The following is a 19,322-nucleotide window of genomic DNA, read 5'->3' on the forward strand; positions in this document are numbered from 1 at the left end:
GATGATTTATGCAAAATTTCAAATCAGGTAGTTCATCTCATTCTCGAAATATCCTGCAGACAGATAAACAGGGAGGAAATCATACGAAAAAAGTTAGCACAAAAATAATGTATCATGTAACAAGTTGTCATAAATGATGTTGTATGAGTTGGGATAGTTAGGCTACATGTGTTAATATACCAAATGCTTGAATCTCATAAGGATGTATTGAGTTTTTTAACAAATTTATTTATTCTGTTATTTTCTCATTCCCATCATGTTTACTCATATGACTAATGTAAAAATATTCACTGACGCTCAGCCAAATTGCGTGGAGTGACATGCACCTTCATTGAACTCAATATTCTCCTATAGAATAATGATCTTCAGTGCACAATTTCAAGTCTATAGAGCAATCTGTTTTCAAGATATCCTGTGAATAGACAGACAGACAGTTTGCATAGAGAAATGACATTTTTACAGCCCCACAAATTATAAGCTTCGCTAATGCTCAGCCAAAAAGGAGTAATTACTTATGGTAGTATAAATACAGAATATTAATTGGAAAGTAAAATTACAATATTAATAATAATGAATAAAAATGTAAAGGTGCTCGATTAATCTCAAAACATAAGTTTTAATATAACAAATTATCAAATAAAATGGCCTATTTTCCATGATTAATTGAAAAAAAAAAACTCTAAACACACATTAACCTGTTGAGTGCAGTAAATCACCATGCTGCATCAGCTTTAGGAAATTTTTAGGATCATTCTACATAGAGTTTCAATAAATAACTGTGTGTTTTAGATACACGTTTATTGTGGTTTTGCCAAAGTAAAGTGCAATCTTAGCCCAAGAATATTACAGTAAGCCTAGAATATAGAAGATAAGTACAAATTTTAAATTTTTGTAGATATTTCATTTGTAAAATGGTGATTATTTCTTTACTGACTCAGATATTAAAAATATATTATTTCATTACTTTAATTTTTTGTCAAATTAAGTGAAATTGTTTGGTCCTGTGTGGAACTTTACTAATTGGATTAGTTCGGAGCAGAATAAAGTACTTGATGGCACCTTTAAAGGGCCACATACAGAAATTCAAAAGTGGGAAAGTTCTACTAAAACTGATCGTAGTTTATGTCCAATTGTTAGTTGCTTTTTGTTATTATTTAATTTACTTGTTATTGTTATGGATTTTAGTTGTTTTTGATATTCTTATCAATGTGTCTGTCACTTATTTAGACTATCTTGATAAGTTCTCTTTTATATAATATAATTAATAAGTAATTAGTCAAGTATTCTTGAGTCTATAATTTGTCATTGAATGGAAATGGTGTAACCGTTGATACAAATAAAATAAAATAAATGAATTAATATACACTTGCAAGCATGATATTTTGGATAGGACATGAGGTATTCTTAGATAAACAAGATTTATGGATATTCTTGTTAAAAATTAGGTAAATAAGTTTCCAAATCTATTTCATAAACAACTTTATTAAAACTAATCAATTTATGGCTGCAAACAAGAATAACATTTATTATAGTTCGAGACTTCTAAGTAAATTTAAAACAATCATGCAAATAACGTCTCCTTACAAACACATCACAAAATATTATTTAATACATAACAGAATCTTTAACAAAACTATTTTTACAGCATAAAATTCAGTTTCATAATTTAATTAGTACATTCAGATATTCTTATATAAAATAAAATTAAAATCACAAACAGTAATACTTTTATTTCCAGACAGTATTAAATATGTCATGAAAACAATGTGCCTATCATTACATGCTTAGGATTGGGAACATTTGTTAGCAACTTTCTTGCTTCCGACAGGACCCAGCTTAGACCCTCTCTTGGCTCTCGGTAGAGAAGTGAGATCGTCAGCAGATTCGTAGGATGTGGTGGACTCACAGCAAGAACAGGTGGAGGAGGAGGTATAGGAGCTACTGGAGGAGGTGTAAGATGACTGACAAGAGGAGTAGCTACAACAATCAGAACAAGACTCACTAGAGTTACAGGAGCAGGAGTTACTGGAGTCTGAACTGCATTTGGAGTTTGAGTTGCTGTCCGAAGCAGAAGTTGAAGAATCAGAATCATAACTAGATGATGAACTTTCTGGAACGGGCACTTTTTTGTCTGAAACCAAATATATTGTTGTATTATTTATTAAGAAATTAAGTAATTATACTAATACTTTTTATCCTACTAGTAGGATTTGAAGATACTTTGATGTCAACTCTTTAAATGAGTTCTTTCTCGAGATCTATTAAAATGTTTGTAAATATTCAAAGTTGTTAAAGCAATAAAACTGTTTAATTCTAAAATTATCATAATTAATTAGTATCTGTTACAAGGTAGGAGTATGCCACACTGCCTGACACGTAATAGTTATTGCTGAGGTTCAATGTAAAATTTCAAGTCTATATTTCAGGGCTCATTTCATTATTGACAGATAGATTGATAGACACTCATACAATAAAAACATTTTTGGATCCCCGATCAACTAAAGAGAAATTGCATCTGCTTGGTGAGTCGTAAGCTTCAATGACGCTCAGTCAAAATCAAATAGTTGGACATGCAACATCACACAACCTATCCTTGTCTAGGAAGAAATATAGTTTCATGCAAAACTTTAAGTGTATATATGAAATCTTCCTTGAGATATCATGACACACAATTCATTCACGTTCTCTTTATAAGTTGCATTTCATATCACTGTTTAGATAGTAAAAGTTTACACACTAAGTCACCATATGGTGTTGAATGTGTTGGGATAATAAGGAAACACGCTTTAATTTGTCGCATGTTAAAATCTCTTTTAAGTATACTAAGTTTGTTTTAAAAATGTATTTATTCTACTTTTTTCTTGTTGCCAACATAGTTACTAATAATAGCAATGTAAAAATATTCGCTACTACTCAGCCAAATCCCATGGAGTGATATGCACCATAATCAAGCTCAGTGTTCCTCTTATATAAATGAAGCTTCATGCACACTTTTAAGTCCATACATCAGTTCATTTTCAACATATTGTGTGAACAAACAGGTAGAAACAAAATCTTTGCAGCTTCACAAGTTATAGGCTTCGCTAACACTCAAGACAATTAGTACAGTTAATGAATATTTGATGTTATCAAACTAATTGTTTTAATGATTTGTTTATTAATTTCCTATTTCAAGAATGATCCTGCACATTATATGAATTCCAAACTATGTAAAATGGTTTGTGATATAAATACCTATATATTTTTGAAAACTATCAACAACAATTATTGATGATCCTCTGAACTTCAGATGATGAATTCACTGAATTATAAATTTGAATTGGAACGTCCACAGATTGTCCCCTGAAGCTCAGAGAGTGCATTATTTATTTTCTTTCAATCTGTACTACGTGTAAGCTTGGTTTTTTTAATTACAGTGAATGCTACAAATTGTTTCCGAAATAATCTGTGCTTATATCATCAGTAATCAATAACTATTATTTACTTCTTTTTAAGGGTAAATCCTTTAAAAAAATGTATTAAATTATTAAATACTGTTCATACCCCACCTCTCCTAAAATAATTTTATTAAAATGAAAATGAAATGAAAAATTCCTTTATTAAAGAGGCGGAGTTAGGGCTATTAAGCCCTCTCTACTACTCAACCTAATATCGTAAACAGTAAATTTACAATAGTTTGATACAATTGTGGTTATTGCCCTTATAATTTATGCATGGAGATAAAATGAACATTGTCATCAACTTCAAAGTAACCTGGAGTCAATTGCTTTATATTCACAGTACAGTAACTCACAAGAATTCTTTTTGGATGTAACTCTGCCATTACCACGGCCACGATTTCGACCACGCCCACGTCCACGCCCTCTCCCAGCTTTTGTTGGCATTACTGGGCTGATAGTGCTGGTCTCCAGAGTCATATTGTCCATGCCGTCGCAGGCCTCCAGCACCTCCAGGGACACTGGGCTTGGACTGGGGGAGGAGTAGATGGAGGTGTCTGTGGTTGTCCGCCACTCAGAGTCTGGGGAGTGACCTGACCTCCATTTCTGGTACTGCCCCTAGGATAGCAGATTGTCATGTTAATTCATCTTCAACTGTACATTTATTGTATTGAGTAGTAGCTTTGATTTGTACTATAACACAAGACACATAGTTGCAACCCTAGCCATTCATCTTTATTATTTATTAATTAAGTAGGCATATGCCACTCCAAGTGACACCTAACATGAGGATAAATGTAAAATTTTAAGTTTATAGCTCATTTCATTATTGACAGATAGAATGACAGACAAATATGGCAAAGAAATGTTCATATCCAACATACAACAAACAAAAGAGAAATTGTGTCCGCCTACTTAGTGATAATGCACAGTCAAATTCAAATAAAAAAACCTTACAGTAAACTAATTCTTCTATACGACCTTCAAAGAGATATTTTCTTCAAATTAATTTTATCATCTACTAAAATCTATCAAATTTGAAAAAGATAAAATAATGTAAAAAGCAGAACGATTATCAGTTGTGCATTAAGTTAAATCTTATTACAGTCACGAACAACAAGAACATGGTTAAACCAGGAACACTTCTTTTAAATATAGTTAAATTCCTTATTCGAAACCAAAAAACGTGGGTTCATTTTCAAACAATATTTTAACCAATAAAAGGAATGAAATATTCTGAATAAAACAGTAATTTTCTCATGAAAATTGTGATTCAGCTGAAGATCAATATTGGGTATTTGGTCAGCAACCTACAGCAATTTGATGAGCTAGATTCACCTTCTGCTAGTCCAGTTGAAGAAATGTTCCTCTTCCATCAGTACTGAAATCTTACAAATATATCATACCCCCACAATTCTATGGGTATCTGAACTATTCTATTGGAATAAATGTACTATTTTGTACTACTCTATTAGAATATACCTATACTGTTCAATCACATAAGGATAGGAAATTATAGTGACACCAATTTACTTTTATGTGATCAAAAGTGTCTAATTATATTAAAGATTTTATATATCTTACTGACTAAGCATTAGCAAAGCCTATCATTCGAGGGACTGAAAAGATTTGTTTCTGCTTGTCTCTATCCACGTATCTCAAGAATAAACTGACCTATAGCAATGAAATTTTGCAAGAAGCTTCATTTCTATGAATATAAAGGCAACATTACAGAGTTTGATGACAGTGCACGTCACTCCATGGGATATGGCCGAATTAGCAAAATTGTTTACATTATTTCTATGGTGATCATGATGGTCACGAGAAAATTGCTGAATAAATAAATTTGTAAATAAATTACAACCATATGACCTGTTGTAGTAACACATGCAGCGTAACGGATCTGGTTCGATTATTCCACCGATTGCTGATTAGTTCAGTTAACTATCAGAATGAAATAAACTATTAACTTGAAATTTTGTATGCAACCTCGGCAATGCCTGTTACACAACATGTGGTGAGGTGTTCTTCTACCTTGTTGTATATTGAATAAAATTTAGTATTTTGTCAAGATCCAAGCAACATATTAGTTATATTAAACTAATAAATAATATTTTGTTCAGTAATGTAACCTTATCATTTATCAAACCACACTCTGATATAAAAGTATTATGGTACTTGATTCTCTGGAGTCCACTTAGTGCCGGTTTTAGCACTACAAGCGCCCTGGGTGAGATTTCTTAGGCGCCCCCTAACTGCAATACAATTACATACGAAAAAAGGCTACCGGCGCCCCTGGGCGGTCCCCCAACCACGCCCTACCCTAACGCTGCTCCTGAGTACACTGACTATATGAGTATAGCTGTAAGATGATGTCTACAAAAGTATGACAGTACCAGGACTATAGGGAGTAAATTGAACCATCGGTCGCAAAGAGAGTATTGGAGACAGTTGGACACTGTCCGTTAGTATAAAAGTCTAATCCGGACAGTGCAGTAAAAGGGTGATATAACAACCCCCCACTACAGCCCTCCATTGGGAAGAGTGTAAACACCCAAGAAATGTTTATAGAATTATGAAGTTTTTATTTTGTTTTTGACTTGATCAATGAAAAATTTTAAGTGGACTGATTAAAACTTTTTAATTATAATTAAATATTCATAAAATGGTCCGTTATATAGGTGGAAAAAAATACTCAGGATTAAAAATACTATAATATGGAAATTGTAATTTTATCTTTAAATAGAATATTGTGTAGGAAAAATTTTGATTTATCTGTTATATTTGTTTGAATAAAATAAAATAGAAAGGTTTTTTAGGTTTGTCCATATTTATATGTTAAAACTGTGTATGTTCAGTTAGTCCAAAAGGTCTGCTCCACCTGGATTAGAAATCTTTTATATAATTTTAAGAATAATTAGCTGTATTACTTACATTTTCAGATTTAATCAAACTGTTACCAATATCTTTCTCAAGTTTGACACTGAAACACAAACAATTGCAATGTTTTAAATATAAATAGTAAACATTAAACAATTTAACCAGTACTATATGATTATTGATGACAAAATATATATAGATATATACACATATATAAAAATATATATAAAATACATGATATAATAAAACAAATACATAAAATATATAGTATATATTACAATATACTGTGTGTGTGTGTGTGTGTGTGTGTGTGTGTGTGTGTGTGTGTGTGTGTGTGTGTGTGTGTGTGTGTGTGTGTGTGTGTGTGTGTGTGTGTACGTATATATATATATATATATATATATATATATATATATATATATATATATATATATATATATATATATATAAAATTAAAAATATATATATATATATAAATTATATATATATATAATTTTTATAGTATTTAACATACAATAAGTAGAGTATTACTGATATTTATAGCAATATGAGTAAAATATTTAATACAAACTAAATTTTCACTATTTTTACAGTTGAATAATTTTATCAAACAAAATACGGAGCCAAAGAGAAACAACTACATAAAACTACCAAAGAAATTGATGTATTATATTGTTTTATTCTAAACCAATGATACAATTAACAAGTAATTACTTCCAAACAGTTAGGCCTACTGATTTGCTTAGTAGTTGGCGAGTTAGACTGATAAATGAAAAGTTATCAGTTGAGTTTTGTCAATATGGCCACTATGTTAAGTTGTAGAATAATTATGGAAAATGTAATTTAAAAAATTAACAAGCCTCCAAACAGTTTTAGTTTTTATTTTTTTGTATTGGTTACTTAGAAAAATCTCAAACTGTTTTCTACTACATTGCTTACACATTCAAAAAGTATACATTACACATGAAAAACTAAAATCTGGTCGGATATATATATATATATATATATATATATATATATATATATATATAATATTTTTTTAAATGAGACACCTCCCATGATTAATTCTATGACAAAAATAGGAGCGTATAATGTCTGAAGTTTGACACAGTTCTTACGTGGTAATACCCAAAGCCATTTCACTACCTAGTAAGTACAGAGCTCCTGAAAATAAAGTACAGAGAGTTTTTTATAGTGGCAAAATGCTTTTTTAATTTATCTGTGTGCAAATATATAATTTTTCTCTTCTGTTAAGGGGATGGATTTTCTACCGGCTAAATTGTTTTAATAAAGCATGGAAAAAGATTTATTTTTAAAACTTTAGATAGAGTTTGTATACTCTTCTAATGACAATTTAAGTGTCAATTCAGTTAAAAACTTAAGAAACAAGTAATCTGTATAAAACTGTGGTGTAAGCAAAAAGTTAGAAACTATTTTCCAGATCATAATGCATTTGTTCTAATACTGAAATAATTACAAGTAGATTAGGGGTTACTATAAAAAGAAATTAGTAAAATAAATCATTTTGTCCTGAATCTATAGAAATGCAAAAGTTTTAGAAACTAAGTTCTGCTATGTTTTTTAGATAACCGTGTATGAAAAAATGCTGAAATAAATAAAATATTGAGAGCCTTCAGTCAAATTATGTTCCTGAAACAAGATCTTAGGCCAAGTAATTATAAGAACTGATAGCAACTTGTCATTATAAGTTTGAAAAAATGATACCTTTATCTCTTATTTATTATAATATTATTCTCCTATTATTACATTATGAAAACAAAAAGTTATTTCCCTAGATGTATGATAAAGCAAAGTGAATGGCCTTATAGTAGGGGAGCCCAGGATGCTAAATTTGCAGTTACTAAAGCGTCATGGGGGCCTATAGTATTGTGAAGATTAAGTCTTAAAACGAAAAAAGTTTATGTTAAGTTTTTTATTTCAGTGTGGAGGAAAGCATGGACAAATTTTCAAAAATGTAAAAAAATCATTCACATAGAAATAGGTACAGTGGAGTCCCGCTAATCCGAACACGTGTAATCCGAACGTCGGTTAATCCGAACAGGTCCAGGAGGAATTATTTATAACGATAATGAACAGTTATAGGAACTAATTACTTAAAAAAGGAAAATGGGTGCATCATTTCGTACATAAACAAAGAAAACTTTAATTAAATAGACATACTGTATTTTATTAAGACAAACTGTGTACGGTACAGTACATAAATAATGAAGTTAAATACAGTACCAAATTGAAACTTATAGGTTAAGTATGAGTTAAATGACTGTTTAAGAAGTGAAATCAAACAAAAATTGGACGTAGCCTACAGTACTGATATTATTATTGAGTACAATATTAATTGTTAAAAGACATAAATTCAGTTATTGTCTTCTGTCGCATTGAAGAGAGTCTATTGGATGACGCGTAGTTTCACCATCGTGTGATAAACATGATATCGGCAGGTATAGCAGTAGCCTGTTGCTCTAAGTATCGTAGTGCAAGGTTAAGCGCTGCTGCACCGTCTGTGTGTGGCACCAACTCTCCTTTATCACCCAGGTTCTCGTCGTCCCGTAGCGCGTGGACCCGTACAATATCCAGTACGCTCACATTGCTTAACAATAGAACTCTCACACTAAATACGGTAAATGTGCTTAGTATTCGCAAATACGTTTATTTGTCAAGAAATACAATGCAACAGTCAGAAAACATATTTTAATAAAAAATGTTGATAATTCTATAACAAAATAGACCCATTCTCAAGTTTAAAACCGTATTTTTCTGTAATTCTGGCTAATCCGAACAATCACATAATCCGAATAGGGCTCGGTCCCAATTAGGTCGGATTAACGGGACTCTACTGTACTTGAGCGCGTCAGACATTCATAATGTACGTGCGCTATATCTTTCAGATAACCGAGCGATATTAATCTGACAAGTAATTAGTGGACGGTGGCCATAAAAAGGGATAGAAAAAAGAAAAAAAGAAGTTATTCGAGCATGTCAGATATTCAGAGGGAATAAGTAAACTCAAAGAGTATCCTATTTAAATGACTGAGAATTTTACGTGATCGAAAGTCATGACAGATTTTTTTAAATGTAAAAAAAAATCTTGAAATACTCAAGTGCGTCAGATATTTATACAGGCAGTTCAATTCAATGTCCTGACCGTTCTAAATGATAATCTGACAATAATGTGGAGGAATATTGTTCATGTGACCATTTGAAAAAAAATGGTTTTTTGTTTTTTTTTCACACGTTTCTTTTCCACAAAATACACATTTCACACTTATATCACTCATTATTGTAATATAAATGAGTGAACAATCAAACAAATAAATAAAAACGTACTTCTACAAAAACACGTTGTTATTGTGATCAGCTGAGATGGCATTATGGCGGCAGATGGTAGTGTGCGGATGGTGCGAGAGAGTGAAAGACAGAGAAAGAGTGAGAAGGAAAGAGAGGCGCGGAGTGGGAAATATACAGTTCTCAGCGGCTGTACGTTCCACCCTTTATTTATGGTTTTAGCTACCTCACCACATGAAAATCGTCAGATTATATTTTTTCTGTAATCCTTAAAAGATTTCCTTCAAAATAAAAAAAAGTCAATCGCGCTGGAGTATTTCGCGCTTAAATCGTCAGATTATTGAAATATACTCTGTTCTACATGTATTTAACTTACCTTGCATTTATCTGACACGCACGAGTTTTTCTGAGGATCAATTTTTTTACTAGTCTGACGGTCTGCCCTCAACGCAGACCCCTATATTAAAGGTTCATATGTGCTAGGGGTAAATTACAGGGTACGACATTTCTCCCCATATAATTTTCTGACACGCTCTAGTAACGCGAAAAATCCCTGCTTGGGCTCCCCTACTATTAGAGATACTGCATACAGTTTTTTTTAATATTTATAAAAGGCCTTAATTTAAAAAACACACAAAATACCTCAACTTTTAGTATAAATGTAAATCTTAATATGAGTAATCCTATATAATACACGGACTCTTTTATAGTTAGTTGTATTTTTAGAATTTAGTAAAAGAATAATATATAATAAGAACAATAAAAAGCAACAATCAATTATGTTGCTTATCAACTATTTATGTTTCATTAACATATTATATGTTTGTATTTATAAAATACTAGCGGGCCCGGCGCGCTTTGCTGCGCATTTCAATAATTTTTTGCAAAAGTTGCCCGCGGCTTCACACGCAATTTCCCGTTGAAAACAGTACACTATATTCACTTATTCTTTTTCTATCACATTCTAAACATTGCTGAGATAATTGATAGTCGTTCCATCGTGAGCCTCTTGGGCGTATTATGAAGGTATGTACCATATTCCTGCCTCTATCTAGCTGTTACCCACGGCTTCGCATGCAAATCTTAAGAACCGAAGTCCTTATATTACTTAGTAATTTTTTTTTTTTACTATAATAAATTTTAGATTAAATTAGTTATATCTCCGATGCCACGATTGAGCTTGCTTTGTTGTCTCGATCGAGAGAATATGTACACACGGAGTTTTGAGAACCATACTTCTGTCAAAAAAAACAACTAAGGTTGATTTTATAACATTCTTTATATTTGTAGCCAACGTAAGATAGTAATTATGATATCTGCATTACTCTTCTGATCAAGCATGAGCATGGTTTATATTAAATAAATATTGCAGTTAAAGGTGAATTTTTACGTCAAATTTGAATTGTATTATCTGGATAGTAAAGTCTATGTTTAACAGTGATTGCAAAAACAGTTTAAACAAAATTTGTCGTTTCTCTTAAGCTTACTCTATGCTTTAAAACTATAAGTGTAATATATGTTTACAAAGAACAGCTGATTAAAAATTTGAAAAGACGTTAACATATGTTTGCTGCAATGCATTTCTTATGGGTATTTCTGTAACCAGTGGGGCGGAATCCTGAATCGGGAAAGGGATGGGCATAGCTTATAAACCTTCTCCGTGGAAAAATACATATACGTACAAATTTTCATCATGATCGGTCCAATAGTTCACGATTCCATAAAGGACAAACATACAAACATTCATTTTTATATATATAGATTCTATGAAAGTTCAAAATAGGTATTTTAGGTTTTTACAAGTTGGCAAGACTGTACTTACAGGAAACCTTCAGCTATTGCAACAAAAAAAAACATTTTTTTTCTTTTAGTAATGATACTTTAGTAAAAGATTCTTTTTCATTTTACATAGTTAGTTTTTGTATCTCTTGTTTTTTCTAGGGAGAGTCTCTGCCTCAGAGCTCTTACGGACGAGCCACCACTGAATAAAACCTTTACCTTGCCAGTAATTCAATTCAATTCAAAGCAGCTATATTCATTTAGCATAAACACGTATATATAAGAATAGTGTTACGATTTTAATTCATGTCCTTACTAGATAAAAAAAAAACAAGAATACATACAAAAAATGCTAGATATATTATCACAAGGTAATAGAGAAAGTTTCAAATATGGTTGTTACAGTAGAAAGGTTACAATTAAAACAACTTTTGGCACAAAACTATTAATTATGGAGTAAGATACCTCCATAAGAATTCATTAAAGAAATCTATAACCTTGTTGATGAGAAACGTTTTTAATTTTATTTCAAATTTATTGAATGTAGTGTCTGACTTAATTTCAATATGAAGATTGTTATAAAATTTGGATCCAATATACTACTTTGGATTATTTTTAAAAAATTTTAAGGTATGGGGCTTATTGCTACACTATTACGATTTCTTGTGAATAAATATGATTTGTTTGTAAATATGATTAACACACAGGAGATGCATATTCTTGTAAAGTTGGATTGAGTAGTAATGTTTATAAAAAAAAATATTCAGTTTAAGTTTCTATTTTTAAGAATACTTTACAAAATACAAAGTATACGTTAAAAAATTTATAGGTATTGTAAAAATTCAATGTTTGAGTACTAAGATAAATGCTCTTAATAAAGATTGTGCATTTATGCTACGAGAAGTAATTTACTCAAATGAAAAGTTCATTCCAAAGAATAAGTAAAGTAGTAATCAAATAAATTGTAATACTGAGAACACTGTACCTTATCTCCTTCCCATTTTGTGTCCCATTGGTTAGATGAAGAGAAGATGTGCCCAATAAAGATTCTGCAAGAAAAATGTGCAGTTACTTAGTAATAATTGTAATATTTAAATAAAGTTTCCTTGGGTGGGTTACAGCTAATGGCTGAACAGCAGCACTAATCAATAAAAATATCACCATATCTACTAAACATCCCAATACTTAGAGGATTCACTATTTTCATTCCTTAATTTACTACTCAACCCCTAGAATCTATTAGTCTGTTAACAATCAAATTTGAAACATACTTTATTAGTTTAGGACTTGAAAAAGTCATGATTAAATGATTTTTGAGGACTAGAGGTGGGAGTGAGTTAACCATCACCTCTAATTTTCTAGGGAGGACAAGTAAAGAGATCTAGTCTTTTTTAATAATTAAAATGCAGTATATTTTTAATATGGGGACTAAAATTTCCAGAAATAGGTAAAATAATTTGTTTATTCAGAAACCATATTAAAAAAAACTTTTTAACTGCACAATGTCCTTGTACACATTCACCTGCTTCATAAAGTGCATGTAGCCATGTCCTTATGTACTGTTTTATTATGGATGATGTGAACTAACAAACTTATTTACTCTTCATAATCATATGTGAATGGCTGTTGCCTCTGAGAATACCTAGGAAGTTGCATCCTAATTCTAATCACTAATAAAAATTACTAAGCTTAACACATGTAATGTACATTACCCAAGGAGGTAATGATATGGTTCATATTTGATGCAATATTTTGGTGATAAATAATTTTATTAATCTAGAGTATAACCTCTTATGTTAATAGTTATTTTAAATATATCATAATTGGTTTTGTGGATTGATAATTTTTTAAATTATATCTTTATATATAGATTATAAAATACTTGATGATCCCAAAATCAATTAACTATAAGAAAATGTATTTCATAAGTTTGTCTTAAATGAAAAACTATTACTAAAAGGATATTAGGGGTAATATGCTTGATGAAACGATGAACCAGTATTCCCTTAGAGAAGGTGGAAGTCTAACCAATAATAAAATAAAAGTGTCCTAATAAGACTTGCTATAAGATATGTCAAAATATAGCAAAAAGTGTACTAAATATAATATCTTCCCTTCTTCACGATACTAAAGATGTAATTTGATACATCAATAAATTAGTCCTACATATTTTGAATCTGATTGTTGTTGAAAATGTTAAGATCCAAATTTAATTTCGTTAAGTATCAGCAGACACTAGTGGAAGTGTTAGCTTGTGACTTTTAAGGGGTTTAACTCTTTGAGGACTGTGGCAAAAACAATTTTTTGTATGAAGCTGTTTATAGAATCTGTTTTGCATAGAAAATATTAATAGAAAAACATAGTAGCTATTTCTATGTTTTTTATTTGTTTTTTACTTATTTTTTTATTTTTGCTATTAAGATTCAAGATTCTTTATTAGTCTTTATACACAATTAAAGTGCAATAATCACTTCAATTAAATTGGTATGCCTCAATAGAGGTATTCTGTCATGTAACATTTGGTAATATTGTTATATGAAATTACAGTGTTAACTTAAGGGGATAAGAATCATTTTGTAAAATAATTATATTATTATTTATAAAAGATAACAAACATTGTAACAAAAAGAAGTATATAAGTATGTATAAACAAATACACATACATATGTACATAAAACCAACAATAAACTTAAGACTTGTAACAGGTAACAATAAGACAATACCTATTTAACAAACAAGATAGTTTAAATTAATATTAAAATATTAATACAACAACAAAATCAACAATAATAAAAGACATGAGCTATTTTAAAATTTCATTTTACTTATATCACTTATCATAAATATTGATCTACTGAATAAAAAGTGTCCTCCTTAAGCCAAGCACTTTAGACATTTCTGAATCTCATCAAACTAACTAACCATGCCATTTGGCCGATTTATCAAACAACTTTATTTCTATATACAAATGACTGTTTGGTTTTTTCCAGCCTCACATTTAAAAAGTGTATCATATCCTTACACCTAGTTGAATATCTATGCACATTCTGTTTTAGTGAATACTCACCTAGGTTCTCCTTTACTCTAATCAAACAAGTAAATTTGAGACTGCAAATAGGGCTATGGTCTGTAAGTTAAAGCCCGTGGATGAATTGATTTTATTTGCCGTCGAATTAAGTTTTAAAAATAAATAAGCTGTTTGAAAAAGTTAAAAGGCATCCAGAGAACGTTAGGTTGAAAATTTATTTTAAAAAACTTAGGAATAAGCTTGTGTCAGATATCCGTTTATTGCGTGATTCATATTATAGTCTTCTTTTTGAAAACTGTCGAGGTGATTTCAAAGTCTACTTGGAGGGTAATAAATGATGTTACTGGTCAGAAAACTCGAAAACCTGGAAAAATAGCCTTAATTGTAAATGGAAGTACAGTTAGTGACCCACATGTTGTGGCAAATGAGTTTAACAATTTTTTTCTCTCTGTTGTTGATAAACTAAATATTTCTAGTGAAAAGCCAGATAACTTTAATAACTTGGAGTATAAACAATATTTTCCCCAGAAATTTACGTTAAAATCAATGTTTTTTGGATGAAGTAAACGTCGAAGACCTAACAATTGCAATTAATTCATTAAAAAACAGTACATCACCTGGTATCGATGGTATCAACTCTACTTTAATTAAGTCCATTCTGAAAGAAATATTGGAAGTTTTTTACATTATTTAATTAATTTTAGTTTTTAATGAAGGTATATTTCCTGATAAATTAAAACAGGCTGTAGTGATTCCTTTGCATAAAGTAATTCAAAAAATGATTGCAATAACTTTAGGCCTATATCGCTCCTTTCAACATTTGCTAAGATTTATGAGAAAGTAATGAAGAAAAAATTAATAAAAATTTCTTGAAAAATACATTACATTTTTTAGTAGTAAAAACCAGTTTGGATTTTAGAAGTGGTTTAAATACAGAAGATGCTTTAAGAAATTTTTTAGAAAATGTTTACTTTGGTTTGAATTCAGCCTAAAAAGGTTACTGGTCTGTTTTTGGATATTAAGAAAGCTTTCGATACAGTGGATCATAGGATACTCTTAGAAAAAATGTTTGGCTGTGGAATGGAATAGAGGTAAAGTTTTAAAATGGTTTCAAAGCTATTTAACAGATAGAAAAACAATGTGTAAAAGTTTGTAAAACAATCAGTGACTTTGGCATAATAAAACACGGTGTACCCCAAGGATCTGTGCTTGGTCCGATCTTATTTTTAATTTATATTAATGATCTTTGCGATGCACGTTTTCACGGTCACATAACTTCTTTTGCTGATGATACAGCCTTATGTTATGTTAAAGATGATTGGGAAACGGTCAAAAATTCCCTTAGTTTTTGATTTGAATGCACTTCAATGGTGGTTTTCTAGTAATAATATGCTGCTAAGTCCTGCCAAGACAAAATATATAAACTTTAATTTAAGGATTGAAAAAGAAATTCCAAGACTGTATAGTTTATAAATGTCCTAAATGCCTTTGTTTTCAATCAAATGCAATATTGAATGTGCTATAGTAGGTCAGGACAACCACTATGAAGTATTTAGGAGTTATATTAGATCATGAGTTAAATTGGAAGAAACATATACAAAATTTGAAGTCTAAACTTACTAACGTATTGAGATGTTTTTTTTTTTTTTGAAAAAAAATTTGTAGAGAACAAGTTTTTAAGAACGGTTTATTTCTCATTAGTTAATAGTAGATTGGGGGAATATGGTTTAATTTGTTGGGGTGGGAATTATGAATCAAATATCAAACCGATTTTTCTTTTGCAAAAGTTTTTTTTAAGATTAATGACAGGAAAGGTTAAGACAGAAGCTTCGTATCCTCTATTCGTAACTAGTAAAATTCTTCCTCTGAAGCATTTGTTTGTTTCAAGGTCCTAAAGCTGTTTTATGTAAGAAGTGGGAATTTACCACAAAAAAATAGTAGTAGTTATATCTCTAAATTAAGAAATGAACCTGTATTTACTGTGCCCAAGCCTAATTTAACTTTTTTTCAAAAAGGTTTACATCTTTTTAGGACCCAAAATTTACAACGTTTAGCCAAGTGTAATAATAAATTGTAATAATTCTAAATCATTTTCAAAAAAAAATTAAAAACGTGGTTATTGTCTTTTGAAAGTGTTGATTTTCTAGTAAATATAAATAGTTTGATAATTAATTTTAGGTTTATTGTTGGTTAAGTCTGTACAAACGTTAAGTCTATATGGAAGATATAATAAACTGGATATGGTTATAATTTATATTTATGGCATTTTATGTACTGAATTAGCTTTAGACTTTGAGAATTATAAAATGTGTTTTTTATTCAAATTTGTTTTGTTAAAGCTTAGTTTAAATGGGAAGATTGATCGTATTTGAATTTATTTGTTAATTTCATTTGCTTGAGTGTTGTTTTCTTTTTTTTCTAGAAAGTTGGAGCCTCTACACAGGCAGTTCCTTGCCTTTTGAGGTCCTATTTTGTTTTCTTGAATTTTGTTTATTGATGTACCTTAGCTGTATTAATATAAAAAAAAAGACATGTTCATATTTCTTTAACAAAAAGTTACATTGTTTTATTTTTATTTTCATGTCAATTGTGTCTACAATTAAGGAGCAATGTTTGTGTTTTGTGCTTAAGGTATAAATGATGTTTATATAATTTTACTATTGTACATATTTTCAAGAAAATAAATATTTTTTCTATTCTATTCTATTCTTCTACAACGATAAATAAATACACAAGGAAGAGTCATGACATACAAATTTTTGAAAATTGGATGTCAAGAAAATCTCTATGATACACTTTTAATTACTCTTAAGGCTTTTTTGCGATATTGTTGCAAGTTGCATTGAGTATAAGTAAAACAATACTGTGCACTACATTTTTCACAAAAATTAGTAAAATAATTACAGCCAAAATATTGCACAGACCTTTTTCTTGTAAACAATAAAAAGTGTATGTATTTATCTTCACTACTTTATATTTTTCTCCAATGAATAATTCACTTGAGAGCCTTGTGCAAACATTTGTTTTTTTATAGCAACATAATGTAAAATACAAATTTTACATTATAATTTAATTGAGAATAATTTTTATTGGTTTTTTTAGATTTGAGTCATCATCTAAAAGAATATGAAACATTCCATAAATATTTAAGTGTAATATTTGAAAACCCTTTTTTTGTAAATAAAATATAATTATGTTAGATAAAAAATTCCTTGGTTAAAAAATCATGAAACAGCATTGACAAATACGTGTGTTTTACATATACAGGTGAAACTGATTAAAAATTAGGTTGCAGATATTATGCATTAATGAGGAGTACTACAGTACCATTTTACATCAAATGTAAATCCTTATACAAAACACTTTTAATATGCAAGATCTGACTCCCATGTGTAAAGCTCGCATTATGCACGTATTTTTGTCTCATAAGATGTGACAATGTATGCCAAGTTTCATTAAAACGATCTTTGTATAGTTATTAGCACAATATTAATTGGAATTCACCAAAAAGTGAAATGCAGTTTTTTTGAAGAAACATTTTTAGAGTGATTACTTTTTAGCTGTTAAGTAAATATAATACGATGGTCTTACAACTTATAAATGAATGTAACAGACAAAAGTTAATTAAACTCATAAAGCTATAAAGACAGTTTTCATTTTCACTAAAACATGAGAAGCAAGTGTTAGATTTATTTCACGTGCACATGTCCAGCCCAGTTTAATGTTTTGTAATATCCTTTAGAAAATATTTATACAATAGATATTTATCTTACAATATTAAACACTTTATTGTAAATTTTCTTATGAAATATAATATTTGATATATTTTATAAATTGTTTAGCAAAAATCTGAAAATAGAAACACTAGCACAGATTAAAATTGCCCACATTCAATTTTACAGATGCAGGCGTTGATATGAATTTCATCAATAAATCTTTAAACTTTTGGTATATTTGTTCAAAATGTGTTCAAACAGAACTTATAATTAAATTATTAAGTTTCAAATCTTAAAAAATTAATAATATGTTCTGAGAGTATTAACAGACAACTCACCTTTAAAAAATTTGACCAAACTAAATCATTGTTATGTTTCATTTTATTTCATATTATATACAATACTTTTTTCGTATATTTTGTTAAACAATCAAACGAACTTTAAAAAAGTGTCCTATTAGGCTTTACCAGTTTTTGCTAAGCATTTTGTTCTTTTTAATTACCATACAAGTTAAGTTGGGAAGAAACATGTTTATCACCATTTTGTATGTTTGATGATACAAGAAAATGTGTAAATAGATTCTGAAATGATTAATTAGTATTTGTGTAATAACTTTCCTGTATCCACTGATTAATCATTCATTTATATCAACTTCAAAACTTAATTAAAAGTATTATTACCTGACAGTTGGTGAGCATTCATGATGGTCTCTTACAGAGTTGAACCAGACTGGTATAAAACTGACAGGTTTCAACATGTCCACCATTTGGAGTTGTATAGTATAGACTTAGACATGTCCCCATTGTTTACCTAGGAAACAGGTTTCAGCTGTCTTACATAATGTACAAGGTTCCGACAGAGGTTCTAATCTTTAATTGGTCATAAAAGAAAACATCACAATTTTGATGGTAATAATCACTAAAACCATCAGTCATGCCATCAACCTCGTACTCATTTTTAATATTTTGTTCTTACAATAAAAGCACATTACATATTTATATTTTATAACAGTTTTCAGATTGAAACAAACAAAAAACAACAATACAGTTCTTGGAATAATAGATTTCCACTGCCTATATCCATCAAGGCACATTAGAGGAGGTTGGCCAGGTGGTATCCTTGAATACTTGCACATACCTACCTAACCTTAATAGCATGACTATAACACGTGAATTTTTC

General features: G+C 29.9%; 1 protein-coding gene across 1 annotated transcript; it reads right to left on the minus strand.

Moving 5' to 3' along the window:
- Positions 1 to 1,462: 1,462 nt before the first annotated feature.
- Positions 1,463 to 18,951, minus strand: LOC124359930 (dentin sialophosphoprotein-like). The gene is made up of 5 exons (XM_046813081.1): positions 18,824 to 18,951; positions 12,385 to 12,448; positions 6,372 to 6,420; positions 3,794 to 4,055; positions 1,463 to 2,131 (listed from the first exon to the last, which is right to left on the minus strand). The coding sequence occupies exons 1-5, from the start codon at positions 18,843 to 18,845 to the stop codon at positions 1,785 to 1,787; spliced, it is 744 nt and encodes a 247-aa protein (XP_046669037.1). The 5' UTR covers positions 18,846 to 18,951; the 3' UTR covers positions 1,463 to 1,784.
- Positions 18,952 to 19,322: the final 371 nt, after the last annotated feature.

Source organism: Homalodisca vitripennis, chromosome 4 (genome assembly GCF_021130785.1).
Source record: "Homalodisca vitripennis isolate AUS2020 chromosome 4, UT_GWSS_2.1, whole genome shotgun sequence".
Lineage (NCBI taxonomy): Eukaryota > Metazoa > Arthropoda > Insecta > Hemiptera > Cicadellidae > Homalodisca > Homalodisca vitripennis.

Coding starts and splice junctions, on each gene's coding strand:
- LOC124359930 (XM_046813081.1), bottom strand. CDS start 18,845: ATGAATGCTCACCAACTGTCAG. Junction 12,449..18,823: donor GAATGCTCACCAACTGTCAG/GTAATAATACTT, acceptor TTTTTCTTGCAG/AATCTTTATTGGGCACATCT. Junction 4,056..6,371: donor GTTTGATTAAATCTGAAAAT/GTAAGTAATACA, acceptor CTGCTATCCTAG/GGGCAGTACCAGAAATGGAG.